General features: G+C 41.8%; 1 protein-coding gene across 1 annotated transcript; it reads right to left on the reverse strand.

The window, feature by feature from the left end:
- Positions 1-406: 406 nt before the first annotated feature.
- On the reverse strand, positions 407-18,008 carry LOC119465023 (uncharacterized). The gene is made up of 6 exons (XM_049656281.1): positions 17,943-18,008; positions 16,657-16,781; positions 9,941-9,978; positions 2,372-2,480; positions 1,705-1,770; positions 407-549 (listed from the first exon to the last, which is right to left on the reverse strand). The coding sequence occupies exons 1-6, from the start codon at positions 17,973-17,975 to the stop codon at positions 513-515; spliced, it is 408 nt and encodes a 135-aa protein (XP_049512238.1). The 5' UTR covers positions 17,976-18,008; the 3' UTR covers positions 407-512.
- Between the last annotated feature and the right edge of the window lie 591 nt (positions 18,009-18,599).

Genomic DNA, 18,599 nt, shown 5'->3' on the forward strand with positions numbered 1-18,599 from the left:
CACCCTAGAGCTCCCACTGAGTGCTTATGTGCAAATTGCTTGGATCCACTGGTTTATTCAGAGCGCACCGCAGACGCTAAGGCAAACCTCTGTTTTCCACTCCAATCACATCCATTAGGAATAAGAATTATTTTTCGGCTTCGAAGTGGCAGCGTAACAATATTTTTTAAGATACTTCACAACAACGTGTGTATTTTATTCACGACAGCATATTTTGCTAAACCGGTGTGGAAGAAAATGTCACAAGAGTGCTTCAACTCTTCAAAATATTTCAAAAAACGCGATGTCACTTAGCCCTGCTACCTTCGGCTGACCTGTCATGTTCTTAATGCAGGGGAAAGGTAAAATACCAGATATATGTGAAACAGTAGATGGAATAAAAAAAAGACTGATTCGACGCATGTCATTCCTTATGAACTATTGTTTTATTTGTTGCATGTAGAAGCATTTCTAGACACAAAAGCTTGTGCTTTTATCCAGTAATAACCTTCTACACTGTAGTTCCTGTGTCCTTAGTTCACTTCCATAGTGTTGTTTTGATAGCATTTCCTGCAAAATGAGAGTAATAAGCCTCAAATGAAAGTGGCAAAAAGTGTAAGCACGCTTGACCCATTTCTAAGTACATTTAGTACATCTTTGATTTACGCTGGAATATGGCTTTTCAATAAATGTCTTGAATTAATATGTCATGAGAATGGCCCCATTGATAAAAATGCCCCTAACCTTGACGAGTAGCCTAATATTGCACATGTGTTGTACAGGAAGTTGAAGGGCCCATAAAATGCTACTGTACAGCATCTAAGAGCTGGAACAGTTTTGTTTTAGTATATCCGCACCGACCAGAAATGACTTATTTGTGTGCCGGCACCGATATTATCCCTGCGCGAGATCAATTGCTACAATTTATTCTGCCGTAAAAATACATGAAATGTCGAAAATGTTCCAGTTTGGCTTAAGCGCAAATTTAGCTCAACAGTCAAGTTGTTTTGCCTGACACAGCGTCTAAGTATATAGCTGATTCGGAAAGGTGTACCGTGAAAACGATGATACAGAAATATTGTTGACCATAAATATTTACACGCACCAGTGAACATTACTTCAAAACGGGGTTACTGGTGCTTTTTTTTTCACTCACAATCTCAAAAGCTGAAGTTATGTTTGCGGTATTGGACTGGCTCTGCATATATTGACCGTCATATTTATACACCAAAGTGCGTAGGGACTCCTGTACATTATAGATTCTAATCTATAGCAATTACAAGAAAGCTTAACCAATAAAACCTAATAAACACCAAAGGCTATTCATCTCCGTGAGTTTGCCACCCTGTTAAATGTCTTTCAATTTGTTTCTTTTAGCTGAATCTAAAAAAATGCTGAATTACGTAGACGTTATACTTATTCGCATATTGCTCATGTTCATGTTCTTCAGTGGCTTTGTAAATATACTTGCCTAAGCACGTTTTGTGCCGCTGTACTTGCACACATGACGATTACCACTTTCACATGCTGCGTATACAGTTCATTGTAGCATTGCATTTTCGCCACCTAATATCTTCCTGTGTCTGTTCATCTTCTTGACCATACTCAGAAGTAGCCGGTCTAGCATATTAATTACATGTTGCTACCTCATTGTCTTCTATAAACCTTTCTCTGTATCGAAAAGAATACCATGGTAAAATTTAGTAAAAATGCGAAGTTACGTACCAAAAGGTCTGGTTCATTTTGATGTAATCTTCTGGACGAAATCTTTGCGTTCTACGCGAACCAAGCCTGTGGAAAAATGAAAAGAATAAATATAAAGCCAAGAAAACGAAAAACGAAATGGTAGATAACTTAGCCACATCGTGACGCTTTAGCCATTCATATAAAGAACACACACAAAAAATAAGCAGTTGCACACTGTCCCTCCCAAAATGTTCTACACCACAGCTATAGTGCAACTCGCACTATCCATTTCATACTTAGCTACCATAAATAGTTGTCCCGGAAACTTGGAAAATTTGGCCGTTGTGCCTCTGTGCGCCAACTTTTACCTTCACTCTCCGGTATCTTAAGTAGAATGTTTTCGTAAGGTTAAATGTCCCGCTTCGATAGCTACCATTCCATTCAGTAGTCTTCGAGAACTCAAAGTTGCGTCTTTTTTTAGTAAAAGGTATGAAAATTATTTGTACTATTGGCAATAATTAGATACATACTCTTTACAAAATATTGATACTTAGTTAAGCACTTTTGGCTGCGATCTTCGGTAACTGAGCGGAATTCATCAAGCAGTAAAGCGCTCTCACAGAAAATTAAATTGACTTTATGTTAGAGTGAACATACCACTTGTAATCATAAAAGATGCATACAACTACTAAACGATTTTACTCACATGAATATTGTCTCTTTTAAAGCGGTCAAGTAAAACCGAGGGTCAAGAAGTGTAAATATGACTGTCGCAGTGACATTCTTGGTGCAAAATGTATCTGGCGTGAAGATGTCTAGAAGAAAACATTTTTAAATGCTTTAAAACACAAGTATTCTACTTTGAATTTAGCAGTGTTGCCTTTCGTTCAAAGAAGCAACGTTCCCAACCAGCTTGCGGTTAATGGTGATCTTTGTTGCACTGTAATTACAATCTATAGTTCTGTGGATAATTTTATAGGCCTTCATAAGAACAGAACTGTAAAAATTAAATCCAGCATGAGTTTGATACTATTTTAGAATAGAATGTTTTTATATTTCACATCGTTTTAGAAACTATCGTGCATTGTGAAATTTTCCAGCCATTTGCACAATTTAGGACGTGCACACCTAGTTGACAGCATCCAGTTTACAGCTAGAAGGCTGACATTTTCTTTATCTCGCCTTGACCCCTGGTTATTTTCGGAATGTTAGGCTAAGCAGCTGTTTATTTGCGTGTTTATCATTTTTTTGTCACCGTTCCACTTCTGCCACATATATAAGAAGCACGAACCAAAGAACATACTAAAACCAACATGCGGGTGTTTTGTTTTAAAAGATGTTTCCCTACTAACTAGGTCGAGTGGCGTCTTTGGTATACTTCTATTCTATATAACTTTGTATTCCCTCTTACTTTTATTTACAACGACAAGCGAATGCACTTCCATATGGTACATCGCACAAAAAGGCAAGCTTCGCAAAAAAAGACAACAATGTTCTTTGACTTGCTTTAAACCCATTTACAAAGCGGTGCCGTGGAATCACGCTTGAAATGATCCAAAACTTATATAACATGAGATACAACGAAACAGTCACGGATTAGAAAAAATATTTGGGCCAAATAAACCCTGAACGACACATTTAACAGCATATTGATTTTCGTAATATAACGAACACACAGCATACAAAAAGAAATCGGGAAGCATCTACAAAATACCTCTCCCGGAGAACAAAAATTAGGTGCACAGCCAGTATATACACACGTGTCACTATGAACAAGAACTTGGCATATCTTTTGCCTGTACTTTCATGATGTACATTGTGCGCATGAATGACATATAAGAAAGCAAGAAGACCGGACCATAACACTTTTCTTGACAGCACAGTTATAGAAAATGGCATTTCGAGAAGCTAATATGCGAATAAAATGTATATGCCAGTATTTATTTTCAGTTTCACTGGGTATACAAATGTTGACGTCGATGTCGAGGTGTTCTATATGAATACGCCGTTTGTACAGAAATAAATAAAAACTATGAAATAGCGTACCACTGCTCACATTGCCGTATTTCATTATAATATTTCTTCCTCTGAATTGCTTTCCCCCTTCCCTTACTCACGATAAATTCTATAAACCGGTCTTCCTGCCTACGGTAGTTTGAGCTCGCAATTTTTTTGACGATAATCCACCATAATGTTATGCTACACAAGACTGTATATTGGTGTCTATTATGTCATGTTAACATTGTAGGCAATGAACATGTCCGTGAAATTCTTGATTAGACTGGACAGAAGAAAGGACCGCGTTTACCTTATATTAATGCTTTCTTGAGCTTTCGGTTTTCACCAAGAGAATTCTGAGGAAACGCAGCGCCTTCTTCTAGAATACATTTCACCGTGGCACCCTCCACTGCTTCCTTCCTCCACATAAGAATTACCGATTCCGCAGTGCTTCCTTACTGAGTTGACAAGGCTAACTGCTTATCCTATTGCATGCGAGTACGTGCAGTACTATCTGCAACCAATGTTGACATTCCACTGCATCCGATAACTTGGATAATAGGCCCATCACAGAAGCGGTGATTCCGCTTCATTAAAGTGCTTCATCCTCCATGAGAAGGCAGCGCGAACCTCATTGCGCTATTTGTTTTCTAATCTGCCTGCGTGAATGCCTATTTTTACCCACTTTGTTTTTTTAAGCGATGGCGTCTTTGAGACATACCCTATTTTGAGTGGTCATTGCTCCGGGCGACGTTTCTAAAGTCGTCATCATCATCCTATTTTTCTGGCCACTCCAGGAGGAAGGCCTCTCCCTGCGATCTCCAGTTACCCCTGTCTTGCGCTAACCGATTCCAACTTAATTCCGCCTGCAAATTTTCTAACTTCATCACCCCACTAAGTTTTCTGCCGTCCTAAACTGCGCTTCCCAGTATTTCTTGGTATTTATTCTGTAACTCCAATGGTCCACCGGTTATCAACCCTATGCATTACATGGCCTGCCCAGCTCTTTTTTACAGCGTAAGTTGTTATGGGCTCATTCTACTAGCCCTTTCGGTTCGCGTTGTTGTCCGCCACCGCCGCCGCGAAACCGCTATCGCCTGAAATGCGAAAAAAAAGTACCCGGTCTCCGCCGGGATCGCACCCAGACCCGCTGCGTGGGAGTCGGATACTTTACCACCGAGCCACACAAGCGCTTGTTATCAGGGGTCAGAAAAAGGCCCTATAAACGCGCCCTAGGCAGGCGCGCAGGCGCAGACGAACCGAGCCTCCGCCAGTATGGTGGCGCCATCTATAATAGATGGCGCCACCATACGCCACCATGCGCCACCGCCGCTTTTGCAGGCGCCTTAAAAGGCGCCTGCAAAAGCCGCGGGCGCAGGCGCAGATGACGAGATGCGATTCAGACGAGGCGCGCAATAAACGCGATCCCGATGTGAGGTGTGTGCCATGTATTATCGGTATCTCTTCGGTACACGTTATGGCGTCTCCTCGCAAGGTACGAACCGCTGCCGAAGAAGGGAATCGTACGTAGAGCTACGTGCGCGGCTATAACCAAGCATCATCGGGCTCAGCAGAATGCTGTGCAGAGACATTGACAAACCACAGCTCGCCGTCGACGCCGGGTGGACAGTTGAGATCGCTCTCGACAAAACGAGGCGACGAGACTTTTGCCGCGAAGACCCTGTTGTGCGTGGTGGTGCCGAAATTGCTACTCTTGAGCCGCTCCACCAGCTTACGCTATGACTGTGCTGCGTGTGCCGCACAGGCCTGTGACATTTTTTTAATTCTTTATGTCAACTAGAATATCGTATATCCCCGTTTGTACTCTGATCCATACCACTCTCTTCATGCCTCTTAATGTTAGGCCTAACATTTTTCGTTTTATCGCTCTTTGTGCGGTCCTTAAGTTGTTCTCGAGCTTCTTTGTTAACCTCAGAGTTCCTGCCCCATATGTTAACACTGGTAGAATGCAATGATTGTACACTTTTCTTTTCAATGACAGTGGTAAGCTCCCAGTCAGGATTTGGTAATGCCTGCCTATGCACCCCAACCCAATTTTATTCCTCTGTAAATTTTCTTCTCATGATCAGGGTCCCGTGTGAATAATATATCTAGGTAAACGTACTCCTTTGCAGACTCTAGAGGCTGACTGGCGATCCTGAATTCTTGTTCCCTTGCCAGGCTATTGAAGATTATATTGGTCTTCTGCATAATAATCTTCAACCCCACTCTTACACCTTCTCGGATAAAGTTCTCAAGCATTTGTTGTAATTCGTCCCTATTGTTACTGAATAGGACAATTTCATCTGCAAACCGACGGTTGCTGAGATTTTCGCCGTTGATCCTCACTCCTAAGCCTTCCCAGTCTAAGAGCTTGAATACTTCTAAGCATGCCGTTAATAGCATTCGAGAGATTGTGTCTTCTTGTCTGCCCCATTTCTTGATAGCTAATATTCTACTTTTCTTCTGGAGAACCAAGGTTGCTGTGAAATCCAGGTAGCTCTGGTTATCTAACGTATAACCGGCTAATTTGGCGATGCTTGTGGTTCGGCTGAGGGCATCATTGTGTTGCTAATTGAGCAGACCCATCGCCAAACTGACGAAGCAGCTTTTAACGCGACAGCATTAAGGGCACCGTGTCGCAAATATCCGGCGTCGGTGTCGGCGTGGATGTCAGCGTCCGTGGAGGAGAAAACTATCCCGAACCACCCCAACCGCGCAGGCCCAACGCGTGACGCAAAGTGTTGGTGCAGGATAAAATCATTCCGAAGCACTCCGACCGCGCAGGCCCTCCGCGTGGTGCAAGATGTTAGTGACAAAAATTGAATTTCTCACAGTGAAATCAGTCACAAAAATGGTAATGTACTACTTAACCACAACCTACAGACATGGTGGCGTCGTACTGCTATTTGAATGTACGAGAAAACATATTTCTGTTACGAGGAAACTCAAACCCGTTTTGTCAGCATCGCTAGTCAAAGGTTGAAAAAAAAATCCATACCAACAGCGGCATGCTCGGGTATGCTACTTGTGAAAATGTTATCCAGACGGCACTCGCAACCTCGGCAGGTGAAATTGGAACTTGGCCTGCCTAATGCGTTTTGGCCACGCGCGCCAGTCGGGGCAATAGCAAACAATTATTAAAATAATAAAAAAGGTCCTAGAGCCTGCACATTTTAATACAAGATGACGTATATTACCCCTGGAAAAACCGGTTCCTAGCAATGCATTTCTGTTTAAACGTGAAGCCGACTTTAAGCGGATCGGTGTAAGTTTGGTCTTTGTAAACTCGCTTTCCCACGTTCTGCGTTGCAGTGAAACCGACTCAAAGGAAAATGCGATGCGAACGGGTCCCGATAACGCTATCGCGTTCCACTCCTAAAGGCGAAGCTTAAGCGTCCTCCAATTTTTATAATTATCTTTAGTGGCCCTGCAGTTGTACCGATGAGAGGCTTAGTTCCATAGGGAAACAAGATGTAAAACAACAAACGGTAATCCATTTTCGGTTCGAAGGAAATACCCACCTACAAGCCCACAAATATTTAATTGAAGCGAAGCTGTCTATTTCTTCCTTCACGTGGTTTAACGGGCATGGTCGGTCAGTTTCATTCCAAGTAATGTGGCCCAACCCGAGACAGCCTAACATAAACTAGGTTGATCCAGAAGATGGTATAATGAAAACCTGGACCAATCCTGGATATAATGTACTAATAAATCGCGTAGATCCTCGTGATGTGTAAGCAAAACGGGCAATCCTGGAGATTCGCGGTTGTGTGGACGGTCACAGTGGTCACATGGACGTGTGGGCGGGAGACTGTGTGTAAGGGTGAGCATATAAAGACCCGCATTCTTGGAATGTGTGCAATATGCACCTCTGTCATGCGACCGAATCGCATTCTCACTTGGGGGCTGGTCTGGGAGTAAAAGCTATAATCGGTGAATTCATATCAAAAATAAATAAAATAAGTGCATCGACCTTCTTGAGTAAGCTTGTGTTGCGTGCCAGCGACTCAGTCCTCTGCTTTGCGGCCCAGTTACCATGCCTGTCAAGGCGTCTGAGACTCCCGTAGTGGCCGAGCACCAGGCTGGGATCACATCTGTACCTGTTTTACCAGTATGTACATGGTGGCTTCGCTCGTCTGCCTCCCGCAGCAGCGGCAGGTGCTCCACTATTTCACAAAAGTTTTGCATTATTTTGCCGTTCCAGCATTCCTTTCACCCGGGTCATTTCAATGAACTTTGTCTTGTTCCGCTATCTGAACACCTAAATCTTGCCGTTAGTTTGCAGATTCTGTTTCTGCGAATTTTGCGGATTCTGTTTCTCGATTAAACCAAAGGCTTAAGCCACGTCAATTATCATGTCTTTTTTCATAATCTTCCTTTATTAGAAATCACTGGTTGAGCACTTACGTACTACAAGATTACCTGAAACACAGAATGCAGGCGTAAGCTTATCTAGCGTATACGCTAAGTCCACATTCATGAACACTGCTGTGCCACAAGGTACCATATCATTTCCATCTCAGTTCACATTACATGTTGGTGACCTCCCCAAATGGATTTTCTTCTTCAATATGCACACCTTATGCAGGTAATACTACTATCAACTGCAATGAATTTCTTACAAATCTATTATAGAAACGTATGATAGACGTGCGCAGGATTTGGGTTGGTTCCATGCCAAGAAGCTACAGATTAACCCATAAAAACAAATAATATTGTATTCACTTGCCCTAACGAGGATCTCTCTCAATTCCTCTAATTTCTCTTCGTACCGGTCCTATATCTGCAAGTGTTTGCTTCAATTATATTGGTGCGAAAGTTGATGGCAACTTCAAATTGATCGAATAAATAGCTAACGTAATTAGATGCTAACAATGACATAAGTGCACTTCCATCTATCCGTACTACTCATCTGTGCTTGTTTCTCTAATTATGCTAATTATGTAAGAAAAATTTTCACTCCTGATTGTTGGTGAGTTTTGGAAACTACCATCTTTTTTTCGCATGTTTATTTTAGAAAGAAGGTCTCGTTGCAGTCTCTGGGTTCGGGACCTCTTTTTGTATACAAGTAAGTGTTACCGTCAAAATAAAGTTGCTTCTAATCTTTGTTTTTACTCCATGGTTTTTATTTTTCATGTCTACATTAGCAATCCCACGTCGAGAACCTGTAGGGTCATCAGCCTAATTTGCACTTGCACCATAACCTTATCTACTGTTAATAATACTTTAAAATTTATTCAATGGCAACAATTAGTAAACATTATTCCGCACTACGAAATAATTTACGTACAGGAATGCAACCACTAAATGTGTTCGAGTGATTGTAGAATTTTATCTCATAATACCAAACGACTAGGCCTATGCGTGGACAACAGTTTGTTAGTGTGGCCAGGTTTCATCATACAATATTTAATTATGCTTATGCATTGAAACAAGGACAAATTGAGAGACACAGAAACAGTATGGACGCTAGATGGAACGCGTTGGAACGTTTAGCTTCTGAAAAAAAATCTCTGCATGCTACAGTAGTGCAGTCGGCAAGGATAAAAGAGCAATTTCTTCAACGATGTGACGAAAGTCACCACAAAAAACACGTTGTTCATTACCGAGAGCGATCTTTAATGGCTGGCATCGTAGTAATTTTGAAAGGGTTCGAAGAAATACTAAGCACAAAATAGATGTGCTTCTGAAATCACGAAGCGAGCTAGAGTCAGTGGAATCCGTTTCTTAACGCAATGCTTTGCTTCGATGAATATGGGACTAGCTATACGAGAAAACCGCCCTTTCATTGTGTGTTTTGCACTTGCAGTAGTTATGAGGACCCATAGTTACTTCGTTCTAAAAAGTCTCAAGCGATCAAATAATGCAGAAATCGTCTGGAAGAAATTTATCTCAAATTCCACTAGCCTTTTCTGTTAAATAGACGATATACAAAGCGTCAAACAGCACTTCACAACACACCCCTCCTTTAGCATAACCAAAATCGTGTACCTTGGGCTGGAACCGTAACTGCGTGATTGTGATATCATTCCTGCCGCCGTCCGTTCCACGCACCATCCAAGCTTTTAAAACGGGCTTTCACATATCATGTATAGCTAGGGCACTGGCTTGGGGACAATTAGGTGCCTCACTGAAGGAAAAAAAAAGTTTTTATACTAATATTGCAAATAAAACTGAATGCAAGATGCAGCGCTGTATAAACTAAGACGTATCCTCGACTATGTATATAAAACATGTAGGAAATATCGATTTAACATCACATGAATTGACATACCATCCGCACGATATGTACTGTTCTCCCATACTTGTGTGCTGAAAGAAAATAACGGAATACATATATATTCTTTTCCTATCAGTCGACTTGGATAGAATATTTTTCAGTAAATTTTGTCATGCATCGTATCGTATTGGAAGAAAAATACTCCACTTTCTGTAGCTTAGGAAGTGAAAGAACCTGACTTTTCCTTAAACTAGTACAAGATATACAGCCATAAATCTATACGAAGATAAACGTTGCTCTTTAAGAACCCACGGCCTCATTGCCTAGAACCCAGAGCCGCAGTTGCTCCTGTCGAAAAGGGCCAAAATAGGTCAGTCTAGGCACATACTATTAAATACGAAGCAGCATGCGACATCCTGGCCATATAACACAATGACGCATACAACACAAAGCACCATTTACTTGCAAAGATGCATGGTCACTCTTGCAGTTTTTTTTTTTTTGAAGGCTGAGTTCTGAAGAAAATCTGGTCCATAAATACATGAGACAAGCAAGTTGCTGAAGCAGCGCCTACAAAACCATAGAATGGTTCGAAAAAACTATTGGCATTCATGTGACAATGTATTGCCGGCCTTTTACTCTTCGGAGCGAAAGCTTCACTTTACCTAACCGTTGTGGTAGTCACATAAGCACTGGTCGTATTAGATTTGAGTCTTCCCGCTAAAGCTTAAAAATAACAGATTTTATATTTACTCTATGTGAGGAGCGTTTAATTGGTTACGTTCCAGGATGAATAAATCGCGACTATAACATGCTTTTACGGCAATAGTTAAATAGCTAAAGAAAGAGGACAAACTAGTATTTAATGGATTGTACTCTACTGTGACATATATTAGTAGGTCTAGAAACGCATTGGGGGAACTTAAAATGAATTTCAGCCACAGTAGCCTGAAACAACGTTACCAAAACGGAAGATCAGCTGTATCAACCATGCTTCCTACATAATTCTCTCTTCTGCGCATGATGCAACCACTTACCAACGAGAAATGCGGACTCTTAAGAAAATTCAGAGCCCTTCCACTACTGTGATGATGGAAGCCGGCGAAGCTGTGACTATGCATGGTGGGTCTGCTATTGTGAATATTGCTATAGTGAGTTAATATTGCTACGAGGCGCTGTAGAAGCGAACGATGATGGCAGGAATGACGAAGACGACGATCGCTGATAGACGCGCGCACGGGTGTCATCTTGTATGCCTGTCTTGTCGGCTCGTTGTATATATCTTGTAAATATATTGTCAAGCGTCTTGTCTTCCCGCATAATTTTGGGGGAGAGTGCGGGTTTTTCAAATATCAAACGTATTTACGAAGCGGATGCTCCTTGGCTGCATCTACAATGCCAGCTCAAGGCAGGGACGAGAATGCTAAGTTTAGGTCGCCAACCATGCCACAACCAACCGCCTCGAACCGCGCCGTCGTCTTCATACAACCGCATGACCCAGGTACCTTTTTTGGTTCTGACAACAACCGATGTCGAAGACTGGCTTCAACTGTACGAACGGTTGAGCACTAGCAACAACTGTCATCCCACTCTGATGCTAGGGAACATCATATTTTACCTGGCCGGCTGGGCACATGTGTGGTTTCTGAACCACGAACAGGAAATTACGAGATGGGAGGTATGTAAGCACAAGCTTATCGATCTGTTCGGCAAGCCCATCGGACGCCGTCGTGCTGCGCAGAAAGAACTTGCATGTCGAGCCCAGACTAGCACCGAGTCCTATGTGACGTATAGTCTTTTCTCCCCGTAACAATATAATATAATTGACTGTATTGAGCGTCTTCGGCATGTTCGTCAAAGAGCAAGGACACTGACGTCTTGTTTTTGCCCGGCGCGATGGCCAAGTAGTGTGTTTGCTGCGCCAAGTCCGCCCCATCGCCATAGACTTGCGTATTAGCCAGAGACTTCATAGCCACGGCACACTGCGCGGCATCATAATAACCCTGATGTCAGGATCCTGGAAGATGCAGTTAAACGAGCGTCCGTCCCATAGCGAGTCCAAAGGGCAACTGCTTGATGACAGCGCTAGCGCGATCCCTAGCGCGATTAATTGTTTATTAAATCGCTTTTAATCATTTAATAAACGTCTCTCTCTCTCTCTCTACGACACGAGAAAAAGGGGCAGAACGATTGATGGGACAGTGCGCCGCCGAGTATCGCGGCACTTGTGAAAGAAGGCATCGGTGGTAGGTGAGGGTATAACAATGCGCCATCCATCATCCATTTTCACACCTGTTCTAAGGTACAACTGGCAGGAAACCGCCACGCACATGGAGCCAAATGAACGCACATGCAGCCGAAATGGTTGTACACACTACTCGGTCTACTACACAGACGCTATCGCCTAGAACATGGCCCCAATTGCCAGCTTTGCTGTAAAACTTGTCCGTGCATATCCTTTCGCGCGCACATGTTGCCACACGTGGCTCACACAATAATTGTCTCAAAAAAGTGATTTGCCTTAACACAACAGAATTAGCCATGTGGTTGTGACCCGACTGTTGGATAAATTTTTGGCTCCGTCATTCCTTGCACACCTTGTTATGTATGCATGATAAACTTTCTATTGCCCTAGTTTTGCCGGCGATTGGTGTTCGAGAAATTAGCATATTCTGGCTACATCTACCGCACGAGACAGCAAGATCCGCAGGATCTCTGGACAGAGGTTGCCTCCCAGCACAAGCAGGAAGACACCTGCTTGTTATTTTTTTTATTTTTTTATGTTTTTCCTCCTCCTCCTCCTATCTTTCAGGCGGGTACCGTGCGCTTTGTTAATGGGCCGTTTCACAATTGCTTGTTCTTGCTCCAGCGGTCATTGATTTAATTATTGATTGAATATTTAACGCATTCAGCACTTTTCAATTATATCTTTACCAGATATTTGCGTGTGAAAACGCTTCGAATGAGTAGTCATCTCATTTCACTCTTTCGCACGTATATGGTTCTACACTGCTCATATTATTAAGGTTCATTGATAGGCATTAGTACACTAATAACGCATTTCATCGCAAAATGGCGTAAGCATGTCGTCCTACAGCACAAAAGAAATCTTCGTGCTTATTTTAGCATGCAGGAAGGCGCACAATTCAAGAACTGCTTTGTAGGAATTGCGGCTACATCTGATAAAGTTAGTTTTTTGTGGGTATGTTTTCATAAAAATGGGCAGCACTCAACACACATGCATTGTAAATATTATAAAGACGAGGTGTTTTGCAGAACACCTTTGGTGCGGCTGTCTTATAACCGCATCCTTTTTCAGGGTTTGTGACGAACTCATTTATATTTGCCCATGGTAGATTCAAATGAAGGAACCCAAAGAAAAGCATGTACGGCCCTGATGCCTCGAGTTTGGTATTATGCGATAACATTTGCTTGGCATATTGCTTTGTATTACAGCAAAACGCTAAATCCGACTAAAAGTGCGCAGCAACTGTATGTGCATATTTTGTCGTAACCTACAAGATCCCAATCATTCACTTACATTATAGTTCTAAGGAATTGTGACCATGTGGTGTTGTGTGTAGAAATTTAGAGGATATTGGTTTAAAAGGTGGTAAAAAATTCCTAAACGTATTTTTTCGGCCTGCTTTAAAGCGAGTTTTTGAAACGTCTTAAGTGTCTCACTTTGTGGGTGAAGAAAAAGTAGCAGCAATTTGATGTTTGAATATACAGTGGCCATTTTATCATTGATACGCTCGGAGAGTCAACGTCACCACAACGTAATAATGTGTAGGTGAATTACGAGGTTTATAAAATATTGAATAACTATTCGCTTATTTTGTTTTTCATTTCAGGGGCGTAATACGGAGAGCGTAATTTTTTTTCAGGTTCTTTTTTTTTGAAAAGTAAACTTGGTACCGAATTCTTTTTTTGTGTTTATAAAGATGTATTTTGGGAGATGCGTAATCGAAGTATAAATTACGTGTTTGAAAAGTAGTCTTATTGCAAGTGCAAATATAAATTGCAAATATTATATGTATATTTCAAACTGCTTGTATAAGCATTACACAAGGTTAGAATCCCGTTACTCATACGAGCCACTTACAAAGTGTGTGCAACATGTCTTGAAGTTTCCTTGCCAGAGTATGTCAATTAGAAGAGATCGAGGAAAACTTATCAATCATTTGCTCGCAAGAATGGAAAAGCCTTAGGATAATTATAGATTCACGAATGAAATGCTTAAATAGGGACTCAAAAGTATTACATGGACATTATATTCAATGTTTCACATGTGCTGTGAGCACTGTACTTTACTCGTATACCGAATTTGCAATCAGTAGAAAAGACAAGTAGGCTTGGAGTAATATGTGACGCAAAACTGGTTCTATTGCGTGCTTTGCAAACATTTTTATTGATACTGTTTTTTTATGTCTTAATTAGTTACAAGGGGCGCCTAGTACATTTCACTGGTGTCTTCGATAAAAAAAAATGACGTACCTTGGTGTTCTAGGGACGGGGGAATGTCTTGGGCCAGGTGTACGCAAATCTTAATCATTTTGGGTTAGTTATGTCACTTGCAGTATGCGGGCTCAATTGGTTGCGAGCGTTGTAAGTGCGCTTTAGGAATATTTAGCACTTACGCTGCTTTTTCAAGCGAAGCTTGTATACGCTAGCCTGCGGCGGCGGTGCAACGCTAAAACTGTGGCTCCTGCAGCAGCGGCTCGCCGGCGCCGGATCGTGTCTTTAGGCACGGTTCCCGCTGCATAGGCGCACGCGCACACCACGTGCGCAGCCAATCAGAGCCGTTTCGCTTCCGCCAAGGAGGGAAAGGGCAGGAAAGCGTTTTGCGCGCATGGCACCCGCTTCGTTTCCGTTAAGTTGTGCCTCGGAAAACCGTTGGGACGACCGCGCATTGTGCGTACCCCCGAACAACAAGCAGCTCTCACCGAGTGCCGACGGGAGATCGCCGCTGAAAGTGCGCGTCGTCGATGGGCCGATCTTACGGTGCAAGCTGCTGAAGTTGCGGCATTCCGCCAACGCGGAGCCGATCAGTTGACGTTCCCTTGGCCACGGTCAGGTTACTCACAAGAAACGTAACCGTCAAACACAAGGTGCGCCCAGGACAAGCTTCGCTTACCCCTATTTTCCGGTAGGGGAAGGGCCGCACGATTTTTGGGAAAATTATAACTGCCACCCAAACCGAATTTGGGTAAAGGGGAAAGATTATGGCAGATAACATTTCAGAGGTAGAGGTTAAAAGTAAAATATAACCTTTAGGGATGATTTATCACGGAAGCGCGAGAAAGCGTTATACATTTGTTATCCCGTGTTTCCAAGAAATATGACGGAACGGCACCTGACCTCGAGGCTAATTTGCGGGAATGCTAGGCATGTTGTGAAGAATGTGCAGCCAAGTTATAGCGTTTTAGGATTATAATGACATTTTGCTAATAATTACTGAACGCTTGTTTTCTCCCTCGTTTCATGTGCGATTTATGCGAAGCGCGAAGAGTGTTTGTCCGCAATCCTTGCGCAACTTACAGTGGCAGCTATTTCACATTTCTCGAATGGGAAGCATGCAATATTTCATGCGAACACCGTTTTTTTGTTTGCAAGAGGGTTAATTATGGCATTCTGCATGCGTTATACCCATGTTTACTAGGAGCCTAGAGAGCAGGAAATGTGGTGGGCAATTATTGTTTGCACAAACTACAGTGCATGTCACGCGTGATGTAAGGCAATACAGTCAATTTTATGAGTGATATACAAGCACTGTGTCGTCAAATTACATGCAGTCTGTGTTTCGAAATCAACCGCTCGAAAAAGAAAAAAAAATGAAGAGATTGGATGGAGATCTAGCCGTTATTCTAAACGTTTATAGAATTCTGTATTTTTGTTTTTCTGTTCTAGTTTGGCTTGTGCCTGCATATAAAGTACTGCCCATAGCTCGTTTGCCTGACAGCTAGTATTAGTTGCGTGACTGGTCAGCTGAATCCTTCATGGATTATAATTTTACAAATTTAGACAGCCTGTTGATTCGTAGGGCTTCTTTTAGCGCTTGTGCATTTATTCTGGGACATAACTATGGCTAGATTTAAAAAAAATACGCATCTGCATGTGGCACCTATACGAGATGCCATTTATATTCTGCCTTTTTCAAATGCTTCCGTATGTTTGTTCTTAAAGCACATAATTCTTAATTTCTCTATAAACTTGTTCTAGACGCAGGTTGATTCCATTCCATATCAGGCAGTGTAATTTGTTGTCGCACTTGTAGGAGGCAGAGATGGTGCGGCCATGAAACATTCATGTCATGAGTCTGCCCGTAGATGCTGCAGCTTGCATGCTGACTTTACAACGTATGTCACTCAAGTGCTGGGCATTTCTGCAACCTAACTGGAGCCTAACGTAAATGTAAATGCTCAATTAGGCACTGAAGTCGAGAAATTATAAATGTTTTAGGTTAGAGCAGCACAAGCTCACATCAGACATTTTGCTGTGGAGAAACATGGACTGCAGAGCAACACTAGGCGAATATAGGAAAAAGACCTAGGTTAGTGAATCTCTAAAACGCTTTGTTTAGTGCAAAGAAAATTCTCTGAAGTAAATATCTGCTCTGTTTTTCCTACACTAATGCGCCTCCAAGAATAAATTGAACTTCAACATGTTTAATCTGTCCGCTGTTTTATGGTGAATGGATCTGGTGGCTTGATCCAGGTCGTGAAGTCAGCGAAAAATATTATGACTCTCAGGAAAGTAAATATACTTACGAAGTAAAAAAGTAATTAATAGTGTCAATTGATGAAGTATTCTGCGTGAAGTTTTTCAGTGCTTCCAGTGTTGCGTTGCCATTTATTGTTGTATTTTGCTCATAATACACCGTCAGATTGTTTATCTGTAAAATAGCATACAAGGTACACGTATGTTTCATCTACCCGACAAGGAATCCTCTCTTGTGCATTGAGATTGAAAGTGTCGCTCCGGTATTGGTTGAAAGATTCACACTTTAGACAAAAAGCGAACGTAGCGAATAAAAGAATTTACACAAATGTGGAGGCCACTGCAGAGCAGACTGGTCTGTTTTGCAGAATTATTTTTTGAGTAGTGTCAAATCAGCACTCTGTAAGACCACCACACCGGCAAAATGGCCGGCCGCATCACGAACAACGAAGACGGCTCCATGCGAAGAGGCACGCGTAGGGGGCCATAGGGGTACTTCGGGCCTCTTCCATCGGAGAGCGCCCGGCTGGGTCCCTCAAAGCCTCTGAGGGCACTGTGGCTACAGTTTGACCACTGCTGGCTCACAGCTTTGGTGGTACTTCGACTTTTTTTTCTGCGGAGTATTGCTCTGATTTGTTGTCGGCATCCATAGCCAACAGATATGTCAATTTATATCTTACGAGTATTTGTTAAATTGTTTACAAGAATTTTTCAAATGTTCTACTAATAAATAATGGCAATTTAGAAATCCATGTACAACACTTCAATTTCGTTCACTTTAGAAGCGCAATTAGATGCAATTTACAGTATTTCTGAGTTACGAAGTTGTAAACATAATAGTAACGTTTTCTGAAAATAAGCAATTCTAAACTTTTATTTATAAAGAAATGGACGGCCTAAATAGAAAATTCGCTACAAACAGTCAATAGCTTTTACTTTTTATTTTGAACTCAACAAGCCTCGTCAAATTTGGTGGAGTAGTTGCCGAGAAAAACGATTTCGCCTTTGTCATGTATTTGTTTCCCCGAGCTAAAGCTTCCTCTCAAGGCCGCTCCCCGACCAAAACATTGAAAACTTGTTGTTTTTCAGCGTGCATTTCTGCAAAGATTATTACATTTACCAGATGTTTTTTGCCAGCGATAGATAAAATATACAGTGAATGAGAGAAAAAAGATGGGCCCACTCATCCAATAAAAATTCACAGCAGGTTCACGGCGCTTTAACACGCTAGTTTAAGTTCCTTATTCTGTTAGTGGTAAATGCCCCATGGTGGAATATTTTTTGTTTCTTTTACTCGTCATTTTCCCAACCCTTTACCGTTTTCCTTGCCACTTACCAAAGTAGCGTTTTCAACAGTAAAGTTTAGCATGACTTTTCTCTGGTTCAAGTACTTTTGAATCTGTAAGAAACGAAGGAAGGAGGAAACTGCTTACATCAGAAAGCTAACATCTCGAACTATTAATAATATGAAACAGTCGCATGAGAATATCACACCATTCAACGTTACACAAATAACTAGGAAGTTACCAGTCTACGAAAACGCCTGATTTGAGCTCTATATTCGTGTGTACAATTTATGGATATCAATAAATTAAAATAGTTTTGTAGACTTTTGGTACCAACGTCAACTGAGCATGTGAATGGTTTAGCTTCATGTATTGCTGTACCGTTCTCCTCATAGAATGTCGATATCAGTGTCCTAATATGTTTAGTGAATAAACACTCAAGGGGCACTTAGTTATCCCTACGTGGATGAATGTGAAAGCATTAAGATCACCAAAGTAGAACGAATGCCGTAATGAACCCTATCTGAATTAAACCTGTACCTTAATAACGCTAGCTTGATTACATGTGCCTTATATTTGCCTTAATTACAACCAAAAGTAGTTTGTTCAAGTACATTATTTACCTCTATCCTAATTTACTGTGCTGTAATTAACTTCACCTTAATTAACAGCAACGGTCGTGGTTTCGACTCCCGCCAAATGTCGTG

This window comes from Dermacentor silvarum, chromosome 9 (assembly GCF_013339745.2).
Source record: "Dermacentor silvarum isolate Dsil-2018 chromosome 9, BIME_Dsil_1.4, whole genome shotgun sequence".
Lineage (NCBI taxonomy): Eukaryota > Metazoa > Arthropoda > Arachnida > Ixodida > Ixodidae > Dermacentor > Dermacentor silvarum.